At 54.0% G+C, this 24,214-nt stretch overlaps 1 protein-coding gene across 1 annotated transcript; it reads left to right on the top strand.

Annotated features, from left to right (window-relative positions):
* Positions 1-107: 107 nt before the first annotated feature.
* Positions 108-16,582, top strand: GMEB2 (glucocorticoid modulatory element binding protein 2). Its single transcript, XM_009893413.1, has 10 exons — positions 108-194; positions 2,209-2,400; positions 7,754-7,851; positions 8,646-8,773; positions 10,219-10,322; positions 12,501-12,658; positions 14,283-14,354; positions 14,928-15,065; positions 15,607-15,729; positions 15,936-16,582. The coding sequence occupies exons 2-10, from the start codon at positions 2,270-2,272 to the stop codon at positions 16,580-16,582; spliced, it is 1,599 nt and encodes a 532-aa protein (XP_009891715.1). The 5' UTR covers positions 108-194; positions 2,209-2,269.
* The last annotated feature ends 7,632 nt before the right edge of the window (positions 16,583-24,214 follow it).

The raw sequence follows: 24,214 nt of genomic DNA, 5'->3' as shown, positions 1-24,214 counted from the left end.
CAATTCTTTCCTGCAGCCGCTGAAGTTTGCTCAGTGCCACCCGAGGGACCTGTGCCCCAAGACCGGGTAGAGCCGGGGGGGCTCCCTGCTAGCCCCTGTTCCCCCTCCAGCCGCCTCGCTGCACCCCGCTGCTGCTGATTTCTTGTGTTTTCAGCCCAGTTTTTTCCCCATCCCACGCTGGTTCTTGCCCGAAGGTATCCGAGCAACGCCCGCTCGCGGAGTTGAAGCCTTCTCGCACAGCCAGCCCTCCGTCAAGCTGGGCAGGATGTCCAGAGCATCCCAAAACTGGGTACCGGGGCAGGGGCCACCGTGGGTATCACTAATGCTACAAGAGGAGTTTTACCCCAAAACGGAAGGCAGGTGTAGGGAGAGAGCGGCAAAAAACAATAATATCGCAGCGGTTAAACTGAACACAGCCGAGCCATCTGCATTATGTGTTGCATCGTCAGTTGCCGACGTGCAGCACCCAGTGCGTTTTTATCCCGGTAAAAGACAGCGGGTGCCGCAGGGAGCTGCTGTCCCGGTGGAGGAGCGAGGGGGACAGGGAACGGCGTGCGGCCAGCGCGCTGCAACCCTGCCTGGTTCCACAAGCGCTGAAATGCGGGTTTGTAGCAAACCCCTCCTGTTTCTCTCACCTTGCCCTCGGTCCCGCCAGCCTCACTTTGTTCCGTCCTGCTGCAAAAACTAACCGGAGTCTGTTGGTGACTTCCTGCTGGGCTGTGTCACAGGGATCCGTCCACCTTCAGCTGCTTGGCTGGGGTGAACCCCATGGGCTCCGTGGATCATCTCGTGGGGTGCGCGTGGGTCAGGCAGGTGTCTCTGCAGAGCGTGCATGGCACTGCAGAGTTAGCTCAGACACGTTGGGTCAGCGCACAGCTCCGGGGGTGGCCCAGGGTGGCCAAGCGGCTTCTCCACCGTGCTCCGAGGGTTCCAGAGGAGTCCGAGCTTGAATGGCCAGAGCTTGGCAAGGGCAACGCTCCCACAACCCTACCCTTACGTCTCTGCGTAGACTGCGCCGGTGCTGTAGGTAATATAGGAGATGCTTTGTGGTCACCTGCTTCTCAGCACCTCGGCGTTAGCGGGCAAGTGAGGGCTGCTTGGTGGTAGGGGGAAATGCGGACCTGGTTCCCTCATGGGACAGGGCTGAAGATCTCATCAGAAGCTGATTTGCAAACGTTTTTCTGGCTCTAAATAGCGTACATTAGTTTGATCGCAGTGTCCATGTAACACTAAGGATGACAAGGGTGTTTGGAGGATGTTGATGCATGTGTACCCATGTGTTGGTAAAGGTTATTTATTTCTCTTTCTGACCTCTCCTCTCCTATTGCTTAAATGGCTTAAAACTGCTTTTAATTCTACAGTTACTAAAATCCCGGGGAAAGCAGGCGTGAGCTGGCAAGGAGAGGTGGGCGATGGTGTCCCCGGGGGGACCGGGGCTTTCCCCGGTGAGTTACGCTGTGCCCTGGGTACGGAGGCTGGAGCAGCCGGGGATGTGGTGCAACCGTGAGAGTGTCAAGATGTGCGGCTCCTGGTGCCTGCAGTTAACTAGCGCTGGGGTTTTTCCCAGGTTTCTTCTTGCATATGGAATAGTGGCTTTGTAGGGGTGGGCGCTGGAGTCGGTTTTAAGTGCTGTCTTAAATCTATGGCTGATTTATTAGAAGCGCACACTTTGAAATAGTTTTCAGATGTCACTTTGTTTCTGCAGGCTTGAAATGCTTTTTTAATTTGATATTTTTGTGTGTGTGACTTTGGAGGAGGGGAGAGTCGCCGTTTCTGCTGTGGAGGAGACAGTGATGAGCTCCTCCAGCAGTGTGAAATCCTGCTGAGGTAGTTCAAAATAGTTTTGGAAACGCACCTTCAAAACGAGTATCTTCATAGAGCTTTTGGTGAATGCCAGGACCGTTTTTTTGCTTCTCACCCTCTCCCACACTGCCCCTCGCCACCCATCCCCGAGTCGTTCCCCACCTCTTGCCTCTTCCCGTGCCCATCACCCTCCCCCAGCCTGCGGAGCGTGTGTTGGGTTACCAGCCTCCCCTCATCCCTCCTCTTGGGATGGAGCCGTTGGGGGTTTGCTCATCCCCTTCTCCTTAGGAACTCGGAGTCCCTGCTGCCCCCTCTCCCCTTGTTCCCACTGCACCAATGCTCTTTCCACGACCAATTTTAGCAGGGAGACCTTTTGACGTGGTACTTCCCCTCGTTTCTCCGCAGGCAGCCGGTGACCGAGGGCTCTCCCACCTGGCTGCCCATTGCTGCCCGCTCCTGCCTCGCCATGGCGACTCCGGACGTCAGCGTTCACATGGAAGAGGTGGTGGTGGTGACGACGCCTGACGGCGCGGTGGATGGAGGTGGCATGGAGGAGGTGAAGACAGTGCTGGTCACCACCAACCTGTCTCAGCATGGGTAAGAGGCAGGGTTGGCATACACCGAGGTGACGTGCTGGAGAACCTCCCACCCGTGGTCACAGTCAGCTGGGCTGGGTGTATTTAGTCACGTACCACTTAATCCTGCATCAGTTCTCACAGTGGGGACCTCAGCGGTGCCTGGGAAATCTCCAGTTCCTCATTAGGTCCTCGCTGACACCCCTGGGACCATATGCAGGGTTGGGCTCTGCAGCTCTGAGCTTACAGAGCAGAGCAGGCTCCACTTCTTCTGTTAAAGCTGAGTTTCGACTGGTAGTTTTAAGCTGGTGTTACCCAGAATCAAAGGCAATGCAACAGTTTGTTTTGGATGAATGGGGGAAAATGTCTTTAAAAAAAAAAAAAAAAAAAAAACCAAAAACAAACAAACCACAAAATGAACAAAAACCCTAACAACCAAACCAAAACATCTTTTCTGAGTGGATATTGCAATGGACAAAAGTCCAGTTGGACCAAGACACCAGTAGCTAAGTCACTGTTTTTCTGCTATTTGTTTCATGATTGCTTCACTAAGCTGTGTACCCCCATGAGATGAGTCTCTGCAGCGTGGTGAGCGCAGTGCAGCAGCGCTCCCCTTCCCACGGTGGGGTTTGGGCCCGTGTTTTTTGGCAGAGCTCTGCAGGAACTGCTGCTGCTGGCATTAGGAGTGAGAGAGGTGGCCTTGAAACCACGCAGCGTTGGATGGAGAGGCAAAAAAAGAGTGACTATGTCTGTGGGGGTTTTTTAATAGTCTTGTTGCTTTGCCCAATTTCTGCCTTTCTTGTTGACATTTCAGATCCAGAGCTTCTGTTTGTTCAGTCTGATCTGTTCAGCTGCATGTTGGTTGAGTCTTTGTTTCCGTGGCCAAAGGACCTGGCTGGTACCTTGAAGGCCCATGTAGCGATGGGCTCTTCGCTTTATTCCCCTACAGTCTTTCATGGGACGGTGCCCAGAGACTTTTTAGTGCTTTGCTCTTTTGGTGGGCAGAAAGTCCAAGTTCACACCTGGAGCTGGATCCAGGCAGGTTTGTCTGATCCAGAAGTCCCTAAACTTGAAATAAGTGGGTAGCGAGCGGCTGTTTATTGCTCTCCACAAAAAGGAGACATTAATCTCCTTTCCTCAAATATGTCTTGTTCTTTCTATGTCGGTTCCCTGTGGCTCAGGGCAGGGCAGCAGGGCATAGCTTTTACATTACAGCGCGGATGCCATTCCCCTTGTTCTGCTGTAACTCCTATAAAACTCCGTAGCATGAAATTCTGGTAGGGAACAGGCAGGGGTGAGAGCTGGCAGCGCTGGGGCAGGCAACGGGGATGCCATGGGCAGGAGCTGCCCTGCTCCTCTTCTGTATCCCGGGTCTGCAAATGCTTCCGAGAGCCTTTTCCATTCCCAAAAGAGCGGGTGATGGTGGGGAAGAAAGGTTCCGTTCCTCTTGTTTTCTGGCCTACAGTGACTTCCTTAGCTCCCTCGGTGGGGAAGCAGCCAGATGTGAAACTTGGGATGTGGCTCTTCTTGGATGCAGAATGGTTCTGGTTTTAATGTGGCTCTGAGCCTTTGCAGGCCCATATGCGACAGCGCAATGTTGTCCAGGAACACGGATCATGGCAGAGGCTGGCGCAATTGGTTTGGTTTCCTTTTGCTCTTATTTCCCCTCCTATTTTTCTTTGGAAACCTTTTCTCATCCCTCCAAGTGTCCCCTGGTTGGTCAGGAGCAGGACAGCTCTACACAGTGGAGAGAGGATGATTTTTATTTAGTCGCAGCTACGAGCAGAGCATACCTCAGCAGGCATTAAGAGATTCCCGGAGGGTTTTCCATGCAGCTCTCTGGAGAAGGGCCGGTGGACAGGCTCCTTGCTCCCATGTTCTCTGGGACAGCGGCAGGTCGATGGGAAGGATGTGGCTCTCGGGCTCGTGGAGCAAAACCCGCCTGACTCCTGCTGTGCCGGCTGCTGGGACTCCCCTCGCTGAGCAGAGCGGTGGGGCACGAGCTGCCCACGGTCTCTCTGTAGCCTTGGACGGTTGCCTCTGCCGGGCTCCGCTCCTCCTGGGGAGACGCCGTGGTGGCGCTGGCTCCCTTTCCCTCTGTTTTCCCTTTGCAGCCCCAGCTGGCGTAAGGAAAGCGGCTGCGAGCACGGGCTGGGATTCCTCAGCTTTGGCTCAGTCACTGCTGCGCGGGAAACCGGCTTTGAACTCGTCTTATGTGACTCTTAAAAACCACGAGGCTGGGGTCACAGCCAGACTCGGCTTGGGAGTTGATGCCTGTTTTTCTAGTGCTCCTTTGGGTATGGTTTTGCTATTTAAAAAAAAATAATTATACAACCAATGGTTAAGAGTTAATTAGTTCCTGTGTTTTTAAGATTGACTGGAAGAGGCAGAGGGAAATGGGAAAATAGTAATAATCAGCAAGAAGCTTTTCTCTTTCATCTGTGATGGGGAGGGATCTGTACTTGATGCTCTGATGAGGTGCTTCTATTTCTGATCAGCATCCCCAGCACAGGTTTCTGGTGGAGACTTTTTTTCTCTCTGAAGTTTCCAGGCAAGACAGGAGAGGAGGAGAAAGGAGACGCAAGCCCGCTGCTCTGTCAGCATGCACTTTCTTCTCTTTCTCCCATCTGGTTTACGGATCCTCCCAGGGAGGAAGATGAGAGCCATCCTCCCCCGGTTTCGTCATGGCAACCGGTGAAGGCAGGACCGGCTTGGTAGGATGCACTGCTGGGGCTTGGAAGGTGTTTGAGTTTTCTCCTGCATCTGCCTCACTCTGATCCTCTGGAATGGGATGAGGGGAGCTGTGTGGAGAAACTCAACCTTTTCTTGTGGTTTTCTCTTCCCCTCCAGTTACATCTTCATGGCAGACACAGACTTGTTGCTTGGATTTTTTATACAAGCTGTTGAAGTTGGTTTGTTTGTTTTGCTCGGGAAGATGGGGTTTGAGATGTGGGCTGGGTTATTTCTCCCAATCCAGTAATGCCTTTCAGCCATTTTTTGGAGCAGTGCAAATGCGACGGAGTCCTGGAGGAAGCTGTGTTTCAGGTGCTGACTTTCTGATGGGGTATTTCTTTTTGACAGGTCAGTCGGTGGGTTTGGGTCTGGTGGCAGGCGGAGTCAGATCAGAGTCAGGGCTGTGGAGCGCTGGGCTTTGCGTGTTGGGACATGGCTGCTGCCTCTTGCAGCCCTCGTGCCCTGCTGAAGTGGCATTGCTGGCTTTTCTCCAAATGCATCTGGAGAAATGCAAGAACCAAACAGCAAACTGATGAAGGAAAACCAGGTTACAATTCTTCCATTTTTCTTGCGTTGAACTGCCACTTCTGTAATACCTGTGTGCAAATGCGTTAGCTCTTGAGTTTACCTTCCTGAGTCCGTTTGCGTTACCCATCACCTTTCCCTCCCAAGGGTCTGGCTTGTTGGTCACTGTGAGCTGCAGAGGCAGTGTGACGTTCCGTTGTGCCTTTCTCCCACAACTGGGGCTGCCTTCAGCTCTCGCTTCTCGGAAGCCGCATCTCCTGAGTTACTCACCCGGTGAGGCTGAGCTGCCGCCCACACTGGTTCCCTTATCTCAGTGCTGCTCCCCACCAGGTACTTGCCCTGCGGCTGGCAAGGGGAGGGATGCTTTGAAGCTGCAGTTCCACCCTGGAGCTGTGTGTTAGGAGGCCAGGATGGAAAAACCAGTTGCTCTTGAATTTGCTTGTCCCTGTGGCACCTTGGGTGGGAAATGTGGCTGCCAGTGAGTCACTAGAATCATTCTTTTAATTCACCTGTAGTACCAAACCGGGGTAGAATTCAAGTTTATTTTCTCCTTACAGTCTTCCTTAGGAAGTTTATATGCTGAAGTATGTGCAAAGTTAACTGTTTTTCCCCCCTGCTGCCCCTCTACTCTGGTGAGACCCCACCTGGACTACTGCATCCAACTCTGGAGCCCCCAACATAGGAGCCACATGGACCTGTTGGAGTGGGTCCAGAGGAGGCGACAGAGATAAGAGGGCTGGAGCTCCTCTCCTATGAAGACAGGCAGAGAGAGTTGGGGTTGTTCAGCCTGGAGAAGAGAAGGCTCTGGGGAGACCTTATTGCGTCTTTCTAGTACCTAAAGGGGCTCCAGGAGAGCTGGGGAAGGACTTTTCACAGGGGCATGGAGTGATAGGTCGAGGGGGAATGGCTTCAAACTGAAGAGGGGAGATTTAGATTAGATATTAGGAAGAAATTTGTCAGTCTGAGGGTGGTGAGCCCCTGGCGCAGGTTGCCCCGAGAAGCTGTGGCTGCCCCATCCCTGGAGGTGTTCAAGGCCAGGTTGGACGGGGCTTGGAGCAACCTGGGCTGGTGGGAGGTGTCCCTGCCCAGGGCAGGGCGGTTGGAACACAATGGTCTTCAAGGTCCCTATCACCATTCTATGATTCTACAATTCTATGATTGTTAATACCAAAACCAAACACACATCTTAAAACCCATTAGGAATGGTCCATGCCGAGAGCTGGCTGTGATGCACAGGTTGGATCCGTAAGGGTACCAGCAGAGGCTTCCTCCGTCACGTGGGACCCTCCTGGGTGAGGAGCACGTCCCAGATCACAACCCTAAATGCCTTTCCCATCCGAGCATGCACCAAAGCTCGGCTTGGGGCTCAGTATGCCGCAGTGAGAGCTGGAACGGGCGAACAGTGAGGGTGCGGATGCTGTGCAGGACCAGTTGTGTGCCTCCGTCGGCAAAGCACCAGGAGAAGCCCGAGATCTCCAGGGTGGGGAGGATGAAAGCAGTTGGATAGCAGCTATTGCTTAAGATTATGGGTATACTGAGTTGTAAGAGGCTCAGAGATTGGATCATGAGGATCTATAGCTCACGTTATTTTTATCTCTGCATGGATCTGCTGTTAGGGTTTGTTGAACTCCTTTATAGAGTGTTTGCGGCTACTTGAGGTCCTGTTCCTGGGAGCATCCTCTGTACCAGGGGATTCAGCCAGTCCATCGCCCAGACAGCAGCCGCATGTTTCACACATGTTTTTCCTAGGGAAATCTTCTCAGACAAAGCTGCCAGAGGCTGGCAGCGACTTCTGAGTGAGGGGCCGTGCTGACAGCATCCCTCCACGCCAGCTCCCCAGCACGGGCTGTGCCGGAGGCAGCTCCATGGGGGTGGGATTAAATGGGAGGCGAGGCAGAGCTGGCTGGGCTGCTGGCAGCGGGCCTGCCTGCCTGCTGGGGGGCTCTTCATCTCCGTGCGGAAAAATGGAGCTGAGCCTCTCAAAACCAGAGCCGACGCTTAGCTCTTGTGGGAAAACATAGTCCGAGTGACTTTTGAAGCAATATCTCCACGGGGCATTGGGTGTGGGGGTGGCACATCCATGTGGCTTAACTCTGCCTCTCTGACTCTTTTACCAGCGGTGACATAAATGAAGACACGCTGGAGACCGAAAATGCAGCTGCTGCGGCTGCTGCTGCCTTTACAGCCTCCACGCATCTGAAGGAAGCGGTTCTAGGTAGGTTCAGCCCGTGCCGTAGCCCCTCAGTTGAGCTGTGCCAGCTCCACCACCCCCTGTGGCACAAACCTGTGCTGGTGCCGGCCGAGAAGGTCCAGACACTGCTGTGTGGAGCTGCCAGCTGGCCCTGGGGATGCTGTCCCCAGCATCTGGGGGAGCCCAGCGAGCTACTGGGGCTGGGTGACTGGAAGGGAACTGGTGGTTGCTGGCTGGGCTGCTGCTGCCCTCTCCTGGTGCAGGATGAGACCCTGCATCTGGCCATCGCTGGCTCCTGCCCTTGCAGCTTGCAATGGGGACGTCAGTTTTGCAGCAAACTCACAGGCTTTGGTTACAAGTGAAGATGAATCTAGTGAGCAAAGACTGCAACCAGCTGGGCTGGAGTTGCCTTAAAAACAGTTCTGCTCCAAAACCAAAAGTGAATGTATAATTGCCTGAACAACATTGTTGCTTTCATCTTTATCAAGAATTGAATTTTTTCAGCCCTGGCCACTGACTTCTCAGATTTCACACACTCAGCTGCAGCTGGATCCATATACATCTGCCTGCACTGTTTTGCCTGAGAAATTTGGGTGGTTGGATGCTTTGGTAGCAAAGTACAAGCCAGTGGTGGCCACAAACCCCAACACACCTCACTGTGCATCGTCTACATTTTTTTGGTTTTTATTTATTTATTTTTTTTTACTCCTGAGCTTCTGAAGTGCTTTATCGCTGTATGTGTGCCTCGGGGTGGTGCATCAGGGGCTGTGACTCACGTTTCTTTTTGATCTGTCCCTTCCTCTGTTCCCTGTGAGAAGTGAAGATGGCTGAAGATGAGGACAATTTGGAGGCAGAGATTGTCTACCCCATCACCTGCGGGGACAGCAAAGCCAACCTCATCTGGAGAAAGTTTGTGTGCCCTGGGATCAACGTGAAGTGTGTGCAGGTGAGAATAAAAGGCCCTGATGCTGGACTCATGCCTTCCCATGCCCACTTTGCATGCTCACTTGTCTTGTCTTGGTTTTGATAAGCTTTGATAAGCTGCTTTGCATCAAAACCATGTTGTGGTGGGAGAGGAGGAAATTTCTTGGTACTGTGGTACCTGATATTTGTCTTCTTGACCAAGTTGAACAGTCCTGGCTGGAGAGATGCTGCCTCAATTTAACTGCATTATTGGAGAATTTGAGAAATTTGGGTTCTTCCAGTGCCTGCTCAGTTTGAAAGTTGAGAATTTGTTGAGAAGTTTATTGGTAGGGGACCTACTGAAAAGCTTCTACTGTGTCCTGAATAACTCATGGTTAAAATTTGCATGAATTCAGGAACATACTGTGAGTGACGTTATCATAAGCCATCACTGGCGTTTGTATGCAAATAATACCCCACTGAGGAAGCGTCTCCTCTGGGCTCTGTTGCAAGAGGAATTGCCAAAGGATGGTCCTTACCCTTTGTAGGAGAGATGGTCTTTTCCATCCCCGAGGCAGAAGACAGGTACTGCTGCAGATAATGCTGCTGCCTAAAATCAGCCCTCTCTTTGCACTGAAGCCCACATACTTGTTCAGAGAAGCAGCTTCTCATGCAGTAATGGTGAGTGAGCTCAATGTAGGTCAACATGGGCATTGAAAAGAGGCGCCCTGGACTTGGGAAATCCTTTGTGAGATGGGCTGTAAAGCAGCTTTTTAGAGGGCTGCCTGATTCTGCAGGTTGCTTTTAGCTCAGCCCATGGGTTCAGGCACAGCTGGGTGTGTAAGGCAATAAAAGAAGGGGGAAGAGCTGGCTGATGTAGTGTATGCCAACTTCCTATAGCTGGTTTTCGGTAAAAATGGGTGTGTGCTGTGAGAGAGGCCAGAGGTTTCACTGATATCGATGGTGGGGCTCGGTAACAGGAGGTCAAAGACCGAATGGGCTTCTCCTTCCCTCGCTCACGCATGGCATAGTGTGGCCCTGGACCCAAACGTGACCGCGGGCAGCCTGGCTCGTGTGAGTCTGCTCGTTAGTGGGAGCGCCCGCAGCTCACTGCTGTTAATGGTACTTTGCACAAGCTGCAGGTGGTGTTCCCGGCTGTCCTGCCTGGGCTGGGCATTCTGCAAACTCCTCTGTGCTGTACACACCCCCAAACCCTTGGCTTTGAGTAGCTGTTAACCACGAAAGCAATGTTTGGCTTTAAATTTTTTTTAACCTGGCCAATGTTCTCTAAAGTGGAGAAGTGTGTGTCAGCCGTCTGTCTTGGTGCTGTTATTTAAACAGCATGTCGAGGCTGTGATGCGCCTCCACTGCTGGGCACTGGGAAATGCCACCCAGGCAGCCTGGCTCTGCTGCTGAATCATGCTCGTGGGGCACCCGTTTATTATTTTATGGCTTGTCACACTGATGTTGCACTTCTGCCTCTTGCAGTTTGACGATCACCTAATCAGTCCCAAAGAGTTTGTCCACTTGGCGGGCAAGTCGACCCTGAAGGATTGGAAGCGGGCAATACGTATGAACGGGATCATGCTCCGGTTAGTCTCTTCGTTTGTATCTGCGGAGTAACAGCAGAGACTGCTCCTTTCTTGGGGATAACGACGGGGTGGAACAGAGTTTGGCACGGTTGTTCCGCTGCTGAGAGAGCGAATACACCACTGAACGTTTGTCTTAACAGCCTGGACCCAAATGTGGTCTGTCAGGTGGCTTTATCCTTGTGCCTAGGGAATACTTTGAAGCAAAAAGTGCTTCCTTGGTCTTTTTAGGACTTGAACCACACCGAGTTCCCAGCTGGCATAAGGTCATTGAAAATTTTAATGGCCACTGGTGGTCAGGCCATGCTGTCTATGAGTTCTTGGTGTGACCTACCAAATGGAAGTCAGTCTGGTCATCAGCTAACGCTCCCATTGCAGCATGTCTGCTTTGCATAATTTTTATTTTATTTTTTTTTCCCAAGGACTTATTTAAAGCTTATTTATGCAAGCATTTCTCTTCTCTAGTCTTAACTACAGCAATTTAATTCTTCTATGGTCTTCCTGAATGCCAGCCTGAGACTGTGATTTAATTAAAATCTATCTCTGCCTGTAGGCAGGATAAAAAAGCATCACCTCTTTCCCCAGGAATTGTCAGTGGTTTTGTACTCTTTTCACAGGGTGACATTGCCTTTGCCTGTATTCTTCTGCTTCAATGCAGGCGTCTCCCATATTCCTTCTAAGCAGCTTTTGCTCCACGTAGATTTTTGCGTAATAGGCTTATGCTTTGGCAAGGCAGGTCTTTCAAGGAAAAAAAACAACTTCACGAGGAATGTGTGAAGGCAAGCCCAGCAGCCCGTGGGAGCTCGCGTTGTTGTTGGGCAGCAAAGCCTGGGGATGCTTTGGAGACAGTGTGTTTAGACTGGGAAGATGACAGATGCCAATGTTGCAGCTCCCTTTACTCAAGCTGAGACGCCTCATTTTACTTTACAAATAGGGTTATGCCCATCTCTATTTGAGGTGTAGAGTCAAAAAGGGAAGGAAGAGGCTTCCTGCCATCTCGCCCTGAGCTGAGACTTCAGCTCACCCTTCTGCTGGAAGCTGCAGGGGTGCGCAGGGGGAAGGCGCTGGTGGGACCAGACTAGGACCTTCTCCTTCATCCTCAATGAACCAGGAGTTCGTCAGTCCCAGCAAGGGTTCCTAGTTAAAATTGCAGACCCCCATGCAGAAGAATTTGCTCAGAGAGGTGGGACCAGCTTCGAAACCAGCTTGTCTAGAGGCCCAGCATTGCTCTGCTGTTGGGAGGTGGGAGAGCAGCAGGACGAGGTGGCTCTGCCTCTGCTGTGGGTAGCCCCATGGACGTGTGGGCATGGTCGGGGTAGGTGTGTGTTGCTCCTACGAAGGCGGGGGATGTCCTCAGAGCAGGTCAGGAGACCCCAGGGAGGAGGACCCTGTTCAGCATCACAGGGCAGGGGTAAAACTGCTGCATGGGAGCGTGGCCTGGGATGACAGGGAAAAGTTCTCTCCGCTTCACTGCTGTTAGGGGAACGGCACTGTTTGGGCTCTAAATGGTACGTTTTTCCTGGAGGTTTCTTGCCAGCAGAAGATGTGCTGAGAGCATTGTGGTTTGTCCTGATGCTTCTCAAGGTATGTTTATTTTTGCAGGGACATATCCTTAGGAAAAGCTCATGTGTCTCTTGAACCTCTCAGCCCAAGTTGAGTGCTCTGGTGGTGAAGGAAAGGACTTTCTTTCTTGGACTAAGGAAATTCATCCTCTCTGGGTTGTTTTGGAGAGGAACTTTTTCAGAGGGCTGAAGTCCTGCTTCACCTCCTCCATCCCACAGGAGGAAGCGGGATGTGGCAGGGAGGTGGTCAGAAACTGAATCTGCTCCAGTCCTTTGCCACAGCTACAGCACCGTGGGCTTTTCCCTCCCTGTCCCAGCCTCCTGAAAGGCTTTACCATCACTGGAGTATTGTGTGGTTGCTGGACTTTTGCATGTGGCCAGTGTGGAGCAGACTGTGGATGCTGTTTTAATTAACTCTTAATTAATGCTGCTTCTAAGATCAGGACACAGGGGGACTTGTCAAGGGAAACTCAGACTGTTGCCTCTGCCTGCTCTCCTCGCTTTTGCTTTTCATCTGGGACTTCAAGAAGTTAGGGGGTGAAGGCTGCCAGGAGCTGTGTCTCGGAGCTCTCTGCTCTGGCTGACCTGCTTGTCCCTGTGCTTGCTCCCTGTCTTGCAGGAAGATCATGGACTCAGGAGAGCTGGATTTCTACCAGCACACGAAGGTCTGTTCCAACACCTGCCGGAGCACCAAAATCGACCTGACCGGAGCCAGGGTGTCCTTGACCAGCCAGACATCGACGGAGTACATCCCTCTAACTCCTGCTTCTGCGGATGGTACGTCCAGCCGTTCCTTACACCCTAAACAGGGGCTTTGAACCACAACAAATGCTGCGTAACCAACACCCTTTACAGTTGCCTCTCTTTTTGGCTCTGTGGGTTGTTTTATCCTCTGCTTTCTCTCCCTGCTCTGTTGCAGGATGCCCCGTAGCAGAGCCAGGCAGAGTCGTTGTTAGAGCATCTCGGCAGAGATGCAATAACTCACTTAGTTGCTCTGTAACATGCATGACCCAAAAAGCCGCCTTTCTGGCCTCCTGCCTTACTCCAAACTGTGTAGCTGAAGCAGAAGACTAATTAATCAGTAAGAAAACAGTAGTCATTGCTCAATGAAGTCCCCTTCTGTCCTTGCTGCCAGTTGGGTGCTGTGTCCGCAGGGCTCGTCCCGGGAGGAAGGGATCAGCCCGGCTTCTCCTGCTGCGCAGGGTGCCAGGGGAGGAGTCCCTCCTCCTCCTCCCAGCTCTAACATGACTTCTTCCAGAATAATTTAGGGGTTTTCATTTAAGGCTCCCCAGCTGAATTATTATGGGGTTTGTCTGATGAAAGATTAGAGAACTAGGGGATGCAACAGATTTTTATTTTTTTTATCTGCACTCATATATGTAGTTCCTAAAACTGGGTTTATATGATGTTACAGCTAGGCAGCTGTAGTCCTAAACTTTATTTGACCTATAATTACGGGCAACTGTTTTATTGGAGAGCTTTCTAATTTCTAAATACTTATATATATATATATAATTTTTTTTTTAACTCATTTTGCTGTCTGTGGGAGCAGAGCAAGGTCAGGGAGAGCCCCTTGTCTGGCTCTGCAGGGCACCTTCGGCACCACAGCCCGGTGTTGTGGTGGGGATGCCAATGCAGGCATCCTGTCCCCAGCCCTCCCGTTCAACCTGGGCATCGGCTCGCTAATGGGGAAATACTTCCCTCGCTGCTGGGCTGGGCTGGAACAGCCAGAGCCCTGAAGGCTGCAGAGTAATTGGATTTAATGGCAGCGGCTGAGCATTACGAACGCTCCGCGCGGCACCACAGGTCTCTGGCCAGATTCCTGTTCATCCCGCTCCTGCGCACGGCTTGAATGATGCCGGTTCCCTGGCTCTATGGTAACAAAACCACTGCGATTCAGCAGAGCTGGAGAGAGGGAGCCCGACTTCATCCCCGTGCAGCAGGGGGGATGCTCTCCCCTTCGAGGTGTTAGAAACCCTTCAGACATCCCAGTCCTGCAAACTGAGCTGGGAAAAAAAAAAAAAAATTACCAAAAAAATCAGACTCTAAAGCTGTTTGACTTTTACCCTAAGCTGTACTAGTGTGTATGCAGGGGGAGAACAGGAGGGAAATGCTGCTCTTGGGCATGTGTTCTTGTGCAAGGGTTGCAGAAGTCATCCCTGGGGTATTGCACTCCAATGTGGAAAAATAAGCACTGCTGGCACAGCAACCGTGTGCGGCTTCACCGCCCGCTTGGGTGTCTCTCTCCGTTCAAATAAAAGTGGCCCTGTGCAATAAAAAGGAGAAGTTGCAGAAATGCAGCAAGGGAGTGCTTCCCTCAGAAACAGCCTGTGAAAAATACAGAGAAAAATCAGGACTTGGTTTTTTTTTTTTTCTTTTCTTTTTTTGCTATTGGTTGCAGTGAACGGATCCCCGGCTACAATTACCATAGAAACGTGTGAGGATGCCAGCGATTGGAGCACCAGCATCGGAGGTACAGCTTGGGATCCCGTTGGGCTTGGCGCATCCTCAGCAGCGGATGGAGATGTAGAGAAGGAGGGAAACAGCAGGGATGAGGAGCTCCCTTCTGGCCGGAGCAGCCTCCACTGGGGTTATTCATTTACTGCTTACCGACACGTAGCGCTGTGGTATATCCTGCCTGTGTGCAGCCTGACTGCAGCATCACCTTGGAATGAAATTGTTTCTAAGCACTAAGATGTTGAAGTGTAGGGCAAATGCTTGCTGTGGCTCTGGGTGCGGGGGGGTGTGTGTGAAATAAATCGGAGGGGTCATAAAATCATTCTTGCTCCTCTGGTTGCTCTGAGCAATGAGCTTTTCTGTAACATTGGTGTCCTGTTTATGTGTGACAGAGGAAGGGGAAAGCTTGTTCTTTTTCAGCTGCCCTTCCTTCGAGTACGCGCTCTGGCTGGGCTTTGCCCCAGCACGCTGTCCCTGCAGCCTCGCAGGACTTCACCCTTGTAGAGGCCAGAAGGGGAACCCAGAGCAGATCACTGTTAAAACCCCCTTCAAGGATTTTGAGGTTCTCCCCTGTTTTCTCTTTCTCCAGATGACACCTTTGCTTTCTGGCGAGGCCTGAAGGACACAGGTCTCCTGGAAGAAGTAATCCATGAGTTCCACCAGGAGCTGGTGGAGACCATGAAGGGTTTGCAGCAGCGAGCGCAGGATCCCCCGCTGCAGCTCAGTGGTAAGAACCTGGGCACGGGCGCTTGGAGGCAGCTCAGCAGAGGGGCTTGTGGATTATTATTTTTTTCTCCTTAGGGATATCTGGATGGCACTATAGGGACATAGTTCCTCATAAGTAAATCTCATTTCTGGCTGCTCCCCAAGCAGGCTCCTGGGGCTGTGCTCAGGGACGCATCAGGTGGCCTCAGTTCTCCAATTCACTGTTCCTGGGGCTTCCTATCTGCTGGCTCTGGGTCTGGACAAATGCTTGGCTCAGGAACTGAGGTGGAATTTAGGCCATCAAATGATGCAGCAACCAGCTACTGTGCCAGAAGATTTCTTATCACCCCTGATAAGCAGCAGAGGACTGTTTATACGGTAGTGACCTCTTGCACTTTCTCATGACTTCTGTCGTCTTCTCTTCCCATCCTCTTACGTTTCCCCCCTCAAGATTTTGGCCGTCTCAGCTGAACGAGTTTGCTGTCATATGGCTCTTTAGCAAGCTATAAATACTTTGCGTAGGGAATTTTTGCTTCCTCAAAGATCTGTGTCTTGTTTTTAAGATGCTGTTTTACTCAACAACGTAGTTCAGAACTTTGGTATGCTGGATCTGGTCAAGAAGGTCCTGGCCAGCCACAAGTGTCAGATGGATCGCTCGAGGGAGCAGTACACACGGGATTTGGCAGGTATGGCCCTGGGACACACTGGTGCTCTGACACTTCCTATCACAGCCAGCGCGTTTTCTTTCTGTGTGAGAAAGTGGGGTTTGGATTAAAGCTGGTGTGTGCTAAACCAGCTGTGGTGGGACTGGCTGCTGCCGCTCCAGGCATTGCTGTGGTCCTTGGGAAGCTTGTCTGGGGTCCGGGCTGAGTCAACCCTCTTCTCTCTCCAGCTCTGGAGCAGCAGTGTGACGAACACCGCAAGCGAGCGAAGGAGCTGAAGCACAAATCGCAGCACCTCAACAACGTCCTGATGACCCTCACGCCCGTCTCCGTCCCCACGCCTTTAAAGCGTCCCAGGCTGACCAGGGCCACCTCCGGACCAGCTGCCATCACCTCCCAAGTCCTGTCCCAGCCGGCGCAGCTTGCAGTCACCCCCGGCGTGCCTGTCTCCCAGCTTGCCAACCTCCCTCTCGGCAAAGTGGTCTCAGCCCTCCCGCCCTCGGTGCTGGGAAAAAACACATCCCAGCCTCCCCCCGCCAGCTCCCCGGCCTCCCCGCTGCTGGGAGGGTACACGGTACTGGCTTCCGCCGGCTCCACCTTCCCCGGTACGGTGGAGATCCACCCGGACGCTTCCAACCTGACAGTGCTGAGCACGGCTGCGGTCCAGGACGGCAGCACGGTCGTGAAGGTGGTGAGCCCCTTCCAGCTGCTGACGCTGCCTGGACTCGGCACGACCATCCAGAACGTGACACAAATGGCTCCCGGTGGGAGCACAGTCGTGACTGTCCCGTCTGGTGCCACTGAGGCCACCGGGGATGAGCACGCCACCGCTGCCATCGAGGTGACCGCAGTGGCCGACGAGGCAGAGCAGAAGTGAAAGGGGGACTTGCCTGGAGGGACGCTGGCCGTGCCGCTCTGGGTGGAACTGCCTTTTTCTCAGGCTGCGCTGGGGGACGAGATGCGGTGTAACGAGGGGCACAGGTTAACGAGACTCAGAGCAGCTCACCTCGGTAATGAGGAGGTTCAGGTCAGAGGGAACGAGGGGGCAGAAAGACGCCCAGAGATGCAAAAGGCAAAAATGCTCTGCCCTGTTTGGAGGAGAAGAAAAAAAAAAAGTTTGTGTTCTTTTTTTTTTTTTTTTTATTAAGCTTTCCTCCCCCGTTCTCTTGGAATAGTTACTCCGTTTTAGGTCGTCAGCCCTGCCTCGTCTGCAGGCGTAGCTGGAGCAGCATCCGTTAGAGGAGCAGGCAGGAGCAGGGCGCAGGGCAGGGAGAAGGCGGTAGCGAAAGGACAAGCAGGCGAAGCGCTGAGCAGGCACCGATCCGGCTGCCGAGGGGTCTGGCGTGAACTGATGGGAGGTGTCGGGAGCCGCCTGCTCCCCGTCCCCGGGGGGCTCTGGGGAGGGAGCGGGGATGCTGAGAGCGGGTTGTCCATGGGATGTGTGCGGTCATTGAAACTGGGGAGAGGCTCTGCATGGCAGTGCGAGCACAAGCCCCGGGAGGTTGGCTTCTGTGCGTGATGCTGGCTTTGGGTGGTGGAAACAAGCCAAGGCTCTTGCGGCAGCTGGGTTGTCCAGGTCTGCTGGGGGAAGGAGCTGGGAGAGAGAAATCCAGAGAGGTGGGGAAGAGCTGCAACTTCTGAGGATTTAGGGTCTCTTTCTAGTTTTCTCAAAAAAAAAAAAAAATTAATAAAAAGAAATCCATTCTTTGGGATTTTTTTTAAGCAAAGCCCTTTGGTTGGGAACATCACGCCGTAAGGCAGAGACGTACTGTTGACTGTGCGGAGAGATGAGCTGAACGGCAGCGCTCTCAGGAGCTTGCAGTTATTAACGAGGTGTGATGCTGGCACAGGGTCGGGCCGGTCCCCAGCATCTCACTGGGCGCCTCGCCCCACGGGAGCTGGGTGCTGCCGTTCCCTCCCCGCCGGGTTCGAGCAGCCGTTCAGTAACGGGGTGGTTGACACCTCTCCCCCAGTACTCCTTCAACCGTTCAACTCGCTGCGAGTCTCCCTGGCCCTGTTGTAGGGCAGACACGCGCCGTGTGGCTGCAGCGACGGTCACACTGTCTCCGGCCGGAAGGAGTCGGGTGCTTGAAGTGTTGGAGTTCCTACAAACTCGATCTGGCAGCAGCAGCGGCGACAGGTCACTTTAATGAGCTAATAAATATTTTTTTTTTTTTTTTTGAAAGAGCGCTGATGGTTTATTGTATTTCCGCGTCTGGTTGTGACAGCCGGGGTTGCGAAGCGGGGCTGGGTTGGTGCAGGAACACACTTTGTGCTTTAATTTGAGTATAAATGCACACGTATGTGTACTGTACGCATGTTGCTGTCTGCACACGAGGATGGTGGGCACGTTGTGATGCTCTCTGATGGTATCCTGTGTGTTTAAGGAGTGTCTGGGTTGGGATGCACCGCTACGTTTGGGGGTTTATTAACCACAGGGGAGATAAGGGGGTGTTTTGTTTGTCTGGGTGTGCTGTGTTTGGAGGTGCTGGTCCGGTAAAACACTGGGAAGAGTGAAACTTGAGGGAAAAACCCTAAGGATTTGTTAAAGGCAGTCAAGAATAGAGTTTTGCATTAGGAGAGAGCGATTCTCCTGTTGGAGGGAGAAAGAGAAACCTCCCGGCGCTGGCGTGGACCCTGCCGGACATGTGAGTTTGAGTGATTTCAGTGCTGCCTCTGTGAGTGGGAGCAGCTTTATCCCAAACATGTTCATGCAATAGAAGGATTTATTTTCTTTACTTTGTAGACGATGCTTTTAATTACAGGAACTGGAAAGGTTGGTGCCACCCTGCACGCCAGGTCAAGACCAGGCTGGATGAGAGCAGCAGTCACGCAGAAGGACTTCCATCGCGGCTGTGGGACAGGGCTGCCCTGGCCATTAGGAGCTGTGGCTGTGCCGGCGTGTCCCGGTGCTCCGGGGAGGCACCATTGGGAGCAGAGGATGGAGCGGAGACCTCATGTGCGTGCGCTGCTCTGGGGGAAGAGCCCAGAGACGAAGCCCCGGGGGTGGCTGCGCTGCAGCCCTGCTTGAAGTGGACGCTTGGTTCTTTCCTGTGGCAGCAGACGGATGGATGCCGTGTGTCTGCCTGGAGTCAGAACCCATTTCTCAGAGTCCCTCTGTTAGCCGCAGGGTCGTTGTTCGAAAACCTCTAGTTCTGTGTGTCACAGCCGTTAAATCAACCCCATATTGGCTAATTCCGCCTCTTCTGCCAGGCTGGCTGGCTTTGGCTATCGCTTACTTCCTCCTGGTAAAAATCAATATTAACTCATTCCTCGCCCTGGGGAGGGGGACAGCGTGGCCAGGCTGGCCCTTCCCTGGGGATGGAGGTGGGGAGGTGTGTGGGGCTGGGGATTTTTGCTCTGGCACGATGTCTGAGTAGTGAGTAGCTGAGCAGTGCTGGGTGCTCCGGTGTCCCCCGGCCCCTGCGGTGCTCCTGGAGGATGGGGAGGAGGTTGCAATGGGGCTCTTCTCCATACCTCTGTGGTTGGGTGAAGGTCCCCGCACCCTTTCTTGATGGCAGGATGTGCCGTAGCTCCAGCAATTTGGTATTTTCAGGGGTTTTCGGCAATGTCTGTATATCATGAGTTCTGTTTTCAATCCAACCCTGCGGAGATGGACATGGCCATCAGGAAGGGGGGGAATGTTGTGAAGAGAGCATTTTGCTTTGAAACCGGCGGGTGTGGGGAGGCAGAGTTGCCTTGAAAGGCTTCTTGAGTTTGAAAAGATGCTGGGATGAGCTGGGCGAAGCAGGAGAGGGATGTCTGTCCATCCTGCCTGTGTGCCCACCGGTGGGTGGGAGAGCCCCCAGATGCTCACCGGTCCAACCGGTGCGTCCCTGAGTCACAGTAAATGCTGTGAGCAGAGGTGTCTTTTTGGAGGTAGTTTAGGTGCCTTTTAAAAAGTTGGGTTTTTATGGTCTCTGCACATCTGCTTTTGTGCAGGGACACTCGGATCACTTTGTGTTGTTTTACTCTTCCACCCTTTGCCTGGGATTTGAACATGGGTGGATGCAGCATCATCCTGGAAAAAATCTCCCTGTAGCTGTGCCTGTGCTGAAATCCGCACCCTGAAATGGTGCAGGGAGGGCGGTGGGGTGGCAGGGCTGTCCCCAAACGCCTGAGCTTTGCTTGTGGCACTCGATACCATCTCCAATACCAGCAGCAAACTCAGCACCAGGCACCCACTGTCGTGCTGGCCATAACGTCCTGCCTGCGAAGTACTGGTTTTAATTTAGAAAAGCACCCGGCAGTTACAAAGCTGAGCCAAGCCGGGCCACCCGGGGGCATCCCTGGTGTGGGCAGGGTGTGCACGGCGCTGGTGAGCTTCAAAGTCTGGTCGTCCATGGTACGTCTGGGGCGGACCCGGCTGCACCCAGCACTGATAGCAGCCAACTCCTTGAGCTGTATTTAGAAGAGTTATGATACGCAATCAAGAGGAAAACTGATTTTATTTCTCCAAGGCATTAGATTCTGTTTCGTTTCAGCTCAGCCTGAACCCCGGGGCCACAGCTGAGTAGGAGGAGTCCTGCCTAATCAGAGGCTTTTCCCTCCCAGGCTGCCTACCAGTAAGATACCGCAGTCATTTCTTCCTTGCCTATCTTTGTACTTGGGACGGCATTAGTATGTCAGACCAAGGAAATATAAAGGGTTGTGATCACCGTGAACCTCTTCCTGCCTCTCTGGTGTGAGTGGTGTTGTTGATCCAGACCCAAGGCTGTGTTTCTAGCCCAAAGCCCTCCGCTCCCACGCTGCGACGGTGAGTGAAGGTCCCTCCGTGACCACAGGGACACCTTCCCCTAGCAGTGCTGGTGGCTGGAAAGCGTTGATGCCTTTGCCCAGCCCTCGAGAGCTGTGGGCTGAGCGCCCTGCACCAGCCATCTCTGCTTTGGACAAACCCATCCAGGTTATCTGGGGGCTGCGAGTTGGAGAGGGGATGGCCGGTTTGATGGGGGATGGCTGGAGGGGCTTCCTGGCTCCTCTTTAAGGGTGTCCGAGAGGCAGCATCTGAGCCGTGGGGTAAGGCAGGGTTTGTGGCATCTCCGCGTTGGCGTGAGCAGTGCCTGGGGACATGGCAGTGGGTAGCGAGTGCCAGGGCAGAGCTGGCAGCGGGCAGGAGGCAGCAGCTCTTTCCCGGCTCCACGTACCTTTACCTGCCCAGGAGACTATAAATTGCTTTGCTGGCAAAGTATTCCCCGTGTGGGTGTACTTTGCCCTGCAAGGCGACAATTCCTAGGGATGGAAACAACAGTACAAGCAATGAAAGCTCAGCAGACAGATTTTGGCTGGTGCAATCCTCCCCTCCCTTTGCAGCAGCTTTCGGGGCAGCCGGGCAGGGAGGTGCTGGCGGTGCAGCCCGGTCTCCAGAGAGAGACAGGCTGTGATGCTGTGGGACGCCCCGGCAGTGTGCTCCGCTCCCAGGGGGGCTGTGCCGCTTTGGAGCGTGCCGCGGTGGTTCCCCGCTCTGCGGAGGGCAGCTGGGTCCTCGCGGGGCCGTTGGTGACTCGTGGTAGGGCTGGGGCTGAGGCTTGAGAAGGAAAAGCAAAGGGAAGTCACCTACAGCAAGCTGTAAACAGAGATTAGCAGTTAGCATGTGGATAATTGGCCTTGGGCTGGATGCAGCGAGGATGCGGCTGTTGGGGTTCGGAGTGAGGCGCCCTGGCCCGGGGGAAAGCCCTGTGGTGCGTGTGGTTCACTTGTCTCCTGGTTCTTCCACCCTGGTTTCAGCAGTGGTGGTAAAGCATCGCTTGTGGGCGCGCATCCCACCTGCAGATCGGAGGCAGGATCTCCCCACGGCGCCGACAGCAGCACCGGGATCAGGGGCTCCACGTTGGGGAGCACTGCCCTCCCCAGTGCCGCTGCTCTTACGGCTGAGTGCTGCCACGGAGCCCGGGTGTGCTCCCAGGGCTGCGGTGGGTATTGCGCACCCCACAACCGGCGCATCAGGGTGAATCCCAGTGGGTCAACCCACCGCGTGAGCCTGGGGTCCCTGCAGCAGGGATGGGGCTCCCGTGTGCCCACCGGTGACTGCTTTGCCAGCCCGGTGCTGCCTTTGGGTGCTCAGCTGTGCTCCCCGTTCCTCCCGTGGGGAGCACAGGGCTGCTCTGGTCACAGCCAGGTGTGGAGGACCCGCATCCAGAGACAAATTACATAAGGGCTGCAGCTGACTCATGCCAAGTCCCTGTTTTTCTCCGGATTGTGTAGTGATGGAGAGGCACAGCCGCTTGCATTTTCTCCTCCGGGCATCGGCGGGAGCAGCCTGCAGCATTTGGGAGAGACCCGTGGAGTCTCCCGCTGCCCTGGGCATCCAACCGGCAGCATTGCAAGCAGAGCCGTGCCGTGGTCCTGCCTGCTGGAGCAGGAGGCTGCAAGAAATCACCACCAGTTCCTCAGGCACTGGGTTTCTCTGGACTGGTTTAGCAGTGGTACTGGGGCAGGGGATGCTCCAGCATCTTCACAGGAGGCCCTCCCGCATCCCAGCTCGTCCTCGGACAGTTGTGCAGCGCACCAACGCAGCGTGCCCAGGGCGGGGGGGCTGCAGCTATCCCCCCCCCCCGCCCCCCCACTCCCAGGGCAGCAGTGATGGCTTTGTGGGGAAACCCCTCCGTGGCTGTCAGTGCTGTCACCGCAGGAATGGAAACCGAAACTCAGGGCTTTCAGCTGGCTGTTTGTTTGTTCTAAAATCAGCAAATCCTGGCTTTCGGCTCTCCCCCACCCTGACGCTGTTGATGCGGTGACGCAGCTTTGCCTCCTCCCTACTCCGGCTGCGGCTGCCGGGCCCGGGCAGAGGCTCCTTCCTCGCTGCCAGCCGGAGATTAAGTAACAGCAGAGCCCGGCTGCTCCCCTGGGTTTTTTTTTTTTTCCTCTATTTCTATCACCTTTTTATGTATGCCCAGCAGGGCCAGAAGCTTTATTTAAGATAGTGAAAGCTCTTTGCTCTTGGCTTCTGGAGCTGGAGCTGGAGGGGAAAAAACCCCACCTGTAAAATCAGAGTGAAACCTCCAAATACCCAACCTGTAAAATCAGAGCGGAGCCTCAGTGCCGAGGCGGCTCCTTGGCACCGTCCATCCTGCCTCTGCCATCTTGGGGGTGGGGGGGAAGTTGTTGGAGGGTATTTTGCTGCTTTCTTACTGCTGTCTGATGATGCTTGGGCTACTGCAGAGACGTTCGCTGTGGTTTAGAGTCACTGCTGTGGAGGGGACGATTTCTGCCCACAGGCAACACGCTCCGTGGCTGTTTTGTGTCCCAGTGCTGGGGTTGGGGACCGGAGCTGACGCCTTCCCGAGCTCTTTGGCCTCGTTTGGCTCTGGGGCTGCATCTTCGTAGGGGAAGGGGCCGCTCCTTTCCTGCGCAGGGATGGGGCCCCTGCGCCGCCCCGACCGATAACGGTTCTTACAGCAGTTGCAAGGAAAGGCCAAGAGGCTCCTTCCCGGGCAGGAAAGCCGAGCGCGGGCTCAGCTCCTCCTGCGAGGCTGAGCTGCCCGCTTGCTCCTTGCCAACAAAAGGCAACGTGGAGCAGCGTGCAGCCCTGCAGCCGTGGCCCTGCTGCAGGCAGCCATCGCGGCCACGGGGCTTTGGTGCACGGACCAGGCGGGTTTGCTGCCCAGGGAGGGCCGGTTCCCACAACCACCCACTGCTCTGGTGGGGTCCATCCAGCGCCCGCAGGCCTGTGCGGCACCACATCCCTCCCCGGTGGGAAAGCATCTTTCCCTGGGGGCTCCCCCTGAGGCACCTGATGGGTGCAACTGCACAAAGCTGGCGAGTAAAAAAACAAAACAAAACAAAAAAAAAAAAAAAAAAAAACCAAAAAAAAACACCAAAAAAACCAAACCAAAACAACAACGTTCCTCTTCCTCCTTCCTTCGGTGTTGACAAATGTGTCAGGAACCGGTCCCTGTCCCTCCTTCCTCCCCTGGTCCCGCAACCGGCGTGCCCTGCGGGCTGGTTCTCAGCTCTTTGGCATTTCCTTCTCCTGCTTGTTTCGAGAGTGAGCTTTCACTTCCCTTGCTGATGCTCCCTTTGTGTCAGGGCCCCTGCGTGGCGTCACCAAAGGCGATACGCCTGTCCCTCGACAGAAGGATTTAACACCACTGCTGCTTGCAGGGAAACTTTGCCTCCGGTGCCTGCAATCTTTTACTTTACAGTCCCTCGTAGTTCAGAGGTGTGGTAGTTTTTGCCTGGTTGCTTTCCAGGGCTTGCAGCTGGCCATTGGCATGAAGATAATTTTATTAGGTGGGAGGGCTGGGGCCCGGCCGCATCGCTGCGTTGAGCACATCCGTTCTCTAGGTCGGTGTTTTCTGAAGCCTCATGTCCGGGATGGTGAGGTGATGCGCTGCTTGCGCGCTTTTGCCGCGTTTGTGTGGCTGCGTGGGGTCTGGGGGGGGGGGGGTTGTCGGGTTCAGGGGTGTTATCTGGGTGTACCACTCTCAATTTTGCAGCAGCACTGAACGGCGCAGGGTGGGGAGGATGCAGCCACCGGGCTGCTGTGGGTCCAGCTCAGCCAGGCAGGCAG

Source organism: Charadrius vociferus, unplaced genomic scaffold (assembly GCF_000708025.1).
Source record: "Charadrius vociferus isolate BGI_N301 unplaced genomic scaffold, ASM70802v2 scaffold259, whole genome shotgun sequence".
NCBI classification, from domain to species: Eukaryota; Metazoa; Chordata; class Aves; order Charadriiformes; family Charadriidae; genus Charadrius; species Charadrius vociferus.
Note: the sequence above shows the minus strand (reverse complement) of the source record. Positions and strands in the feature narration are given on the sequence as shown.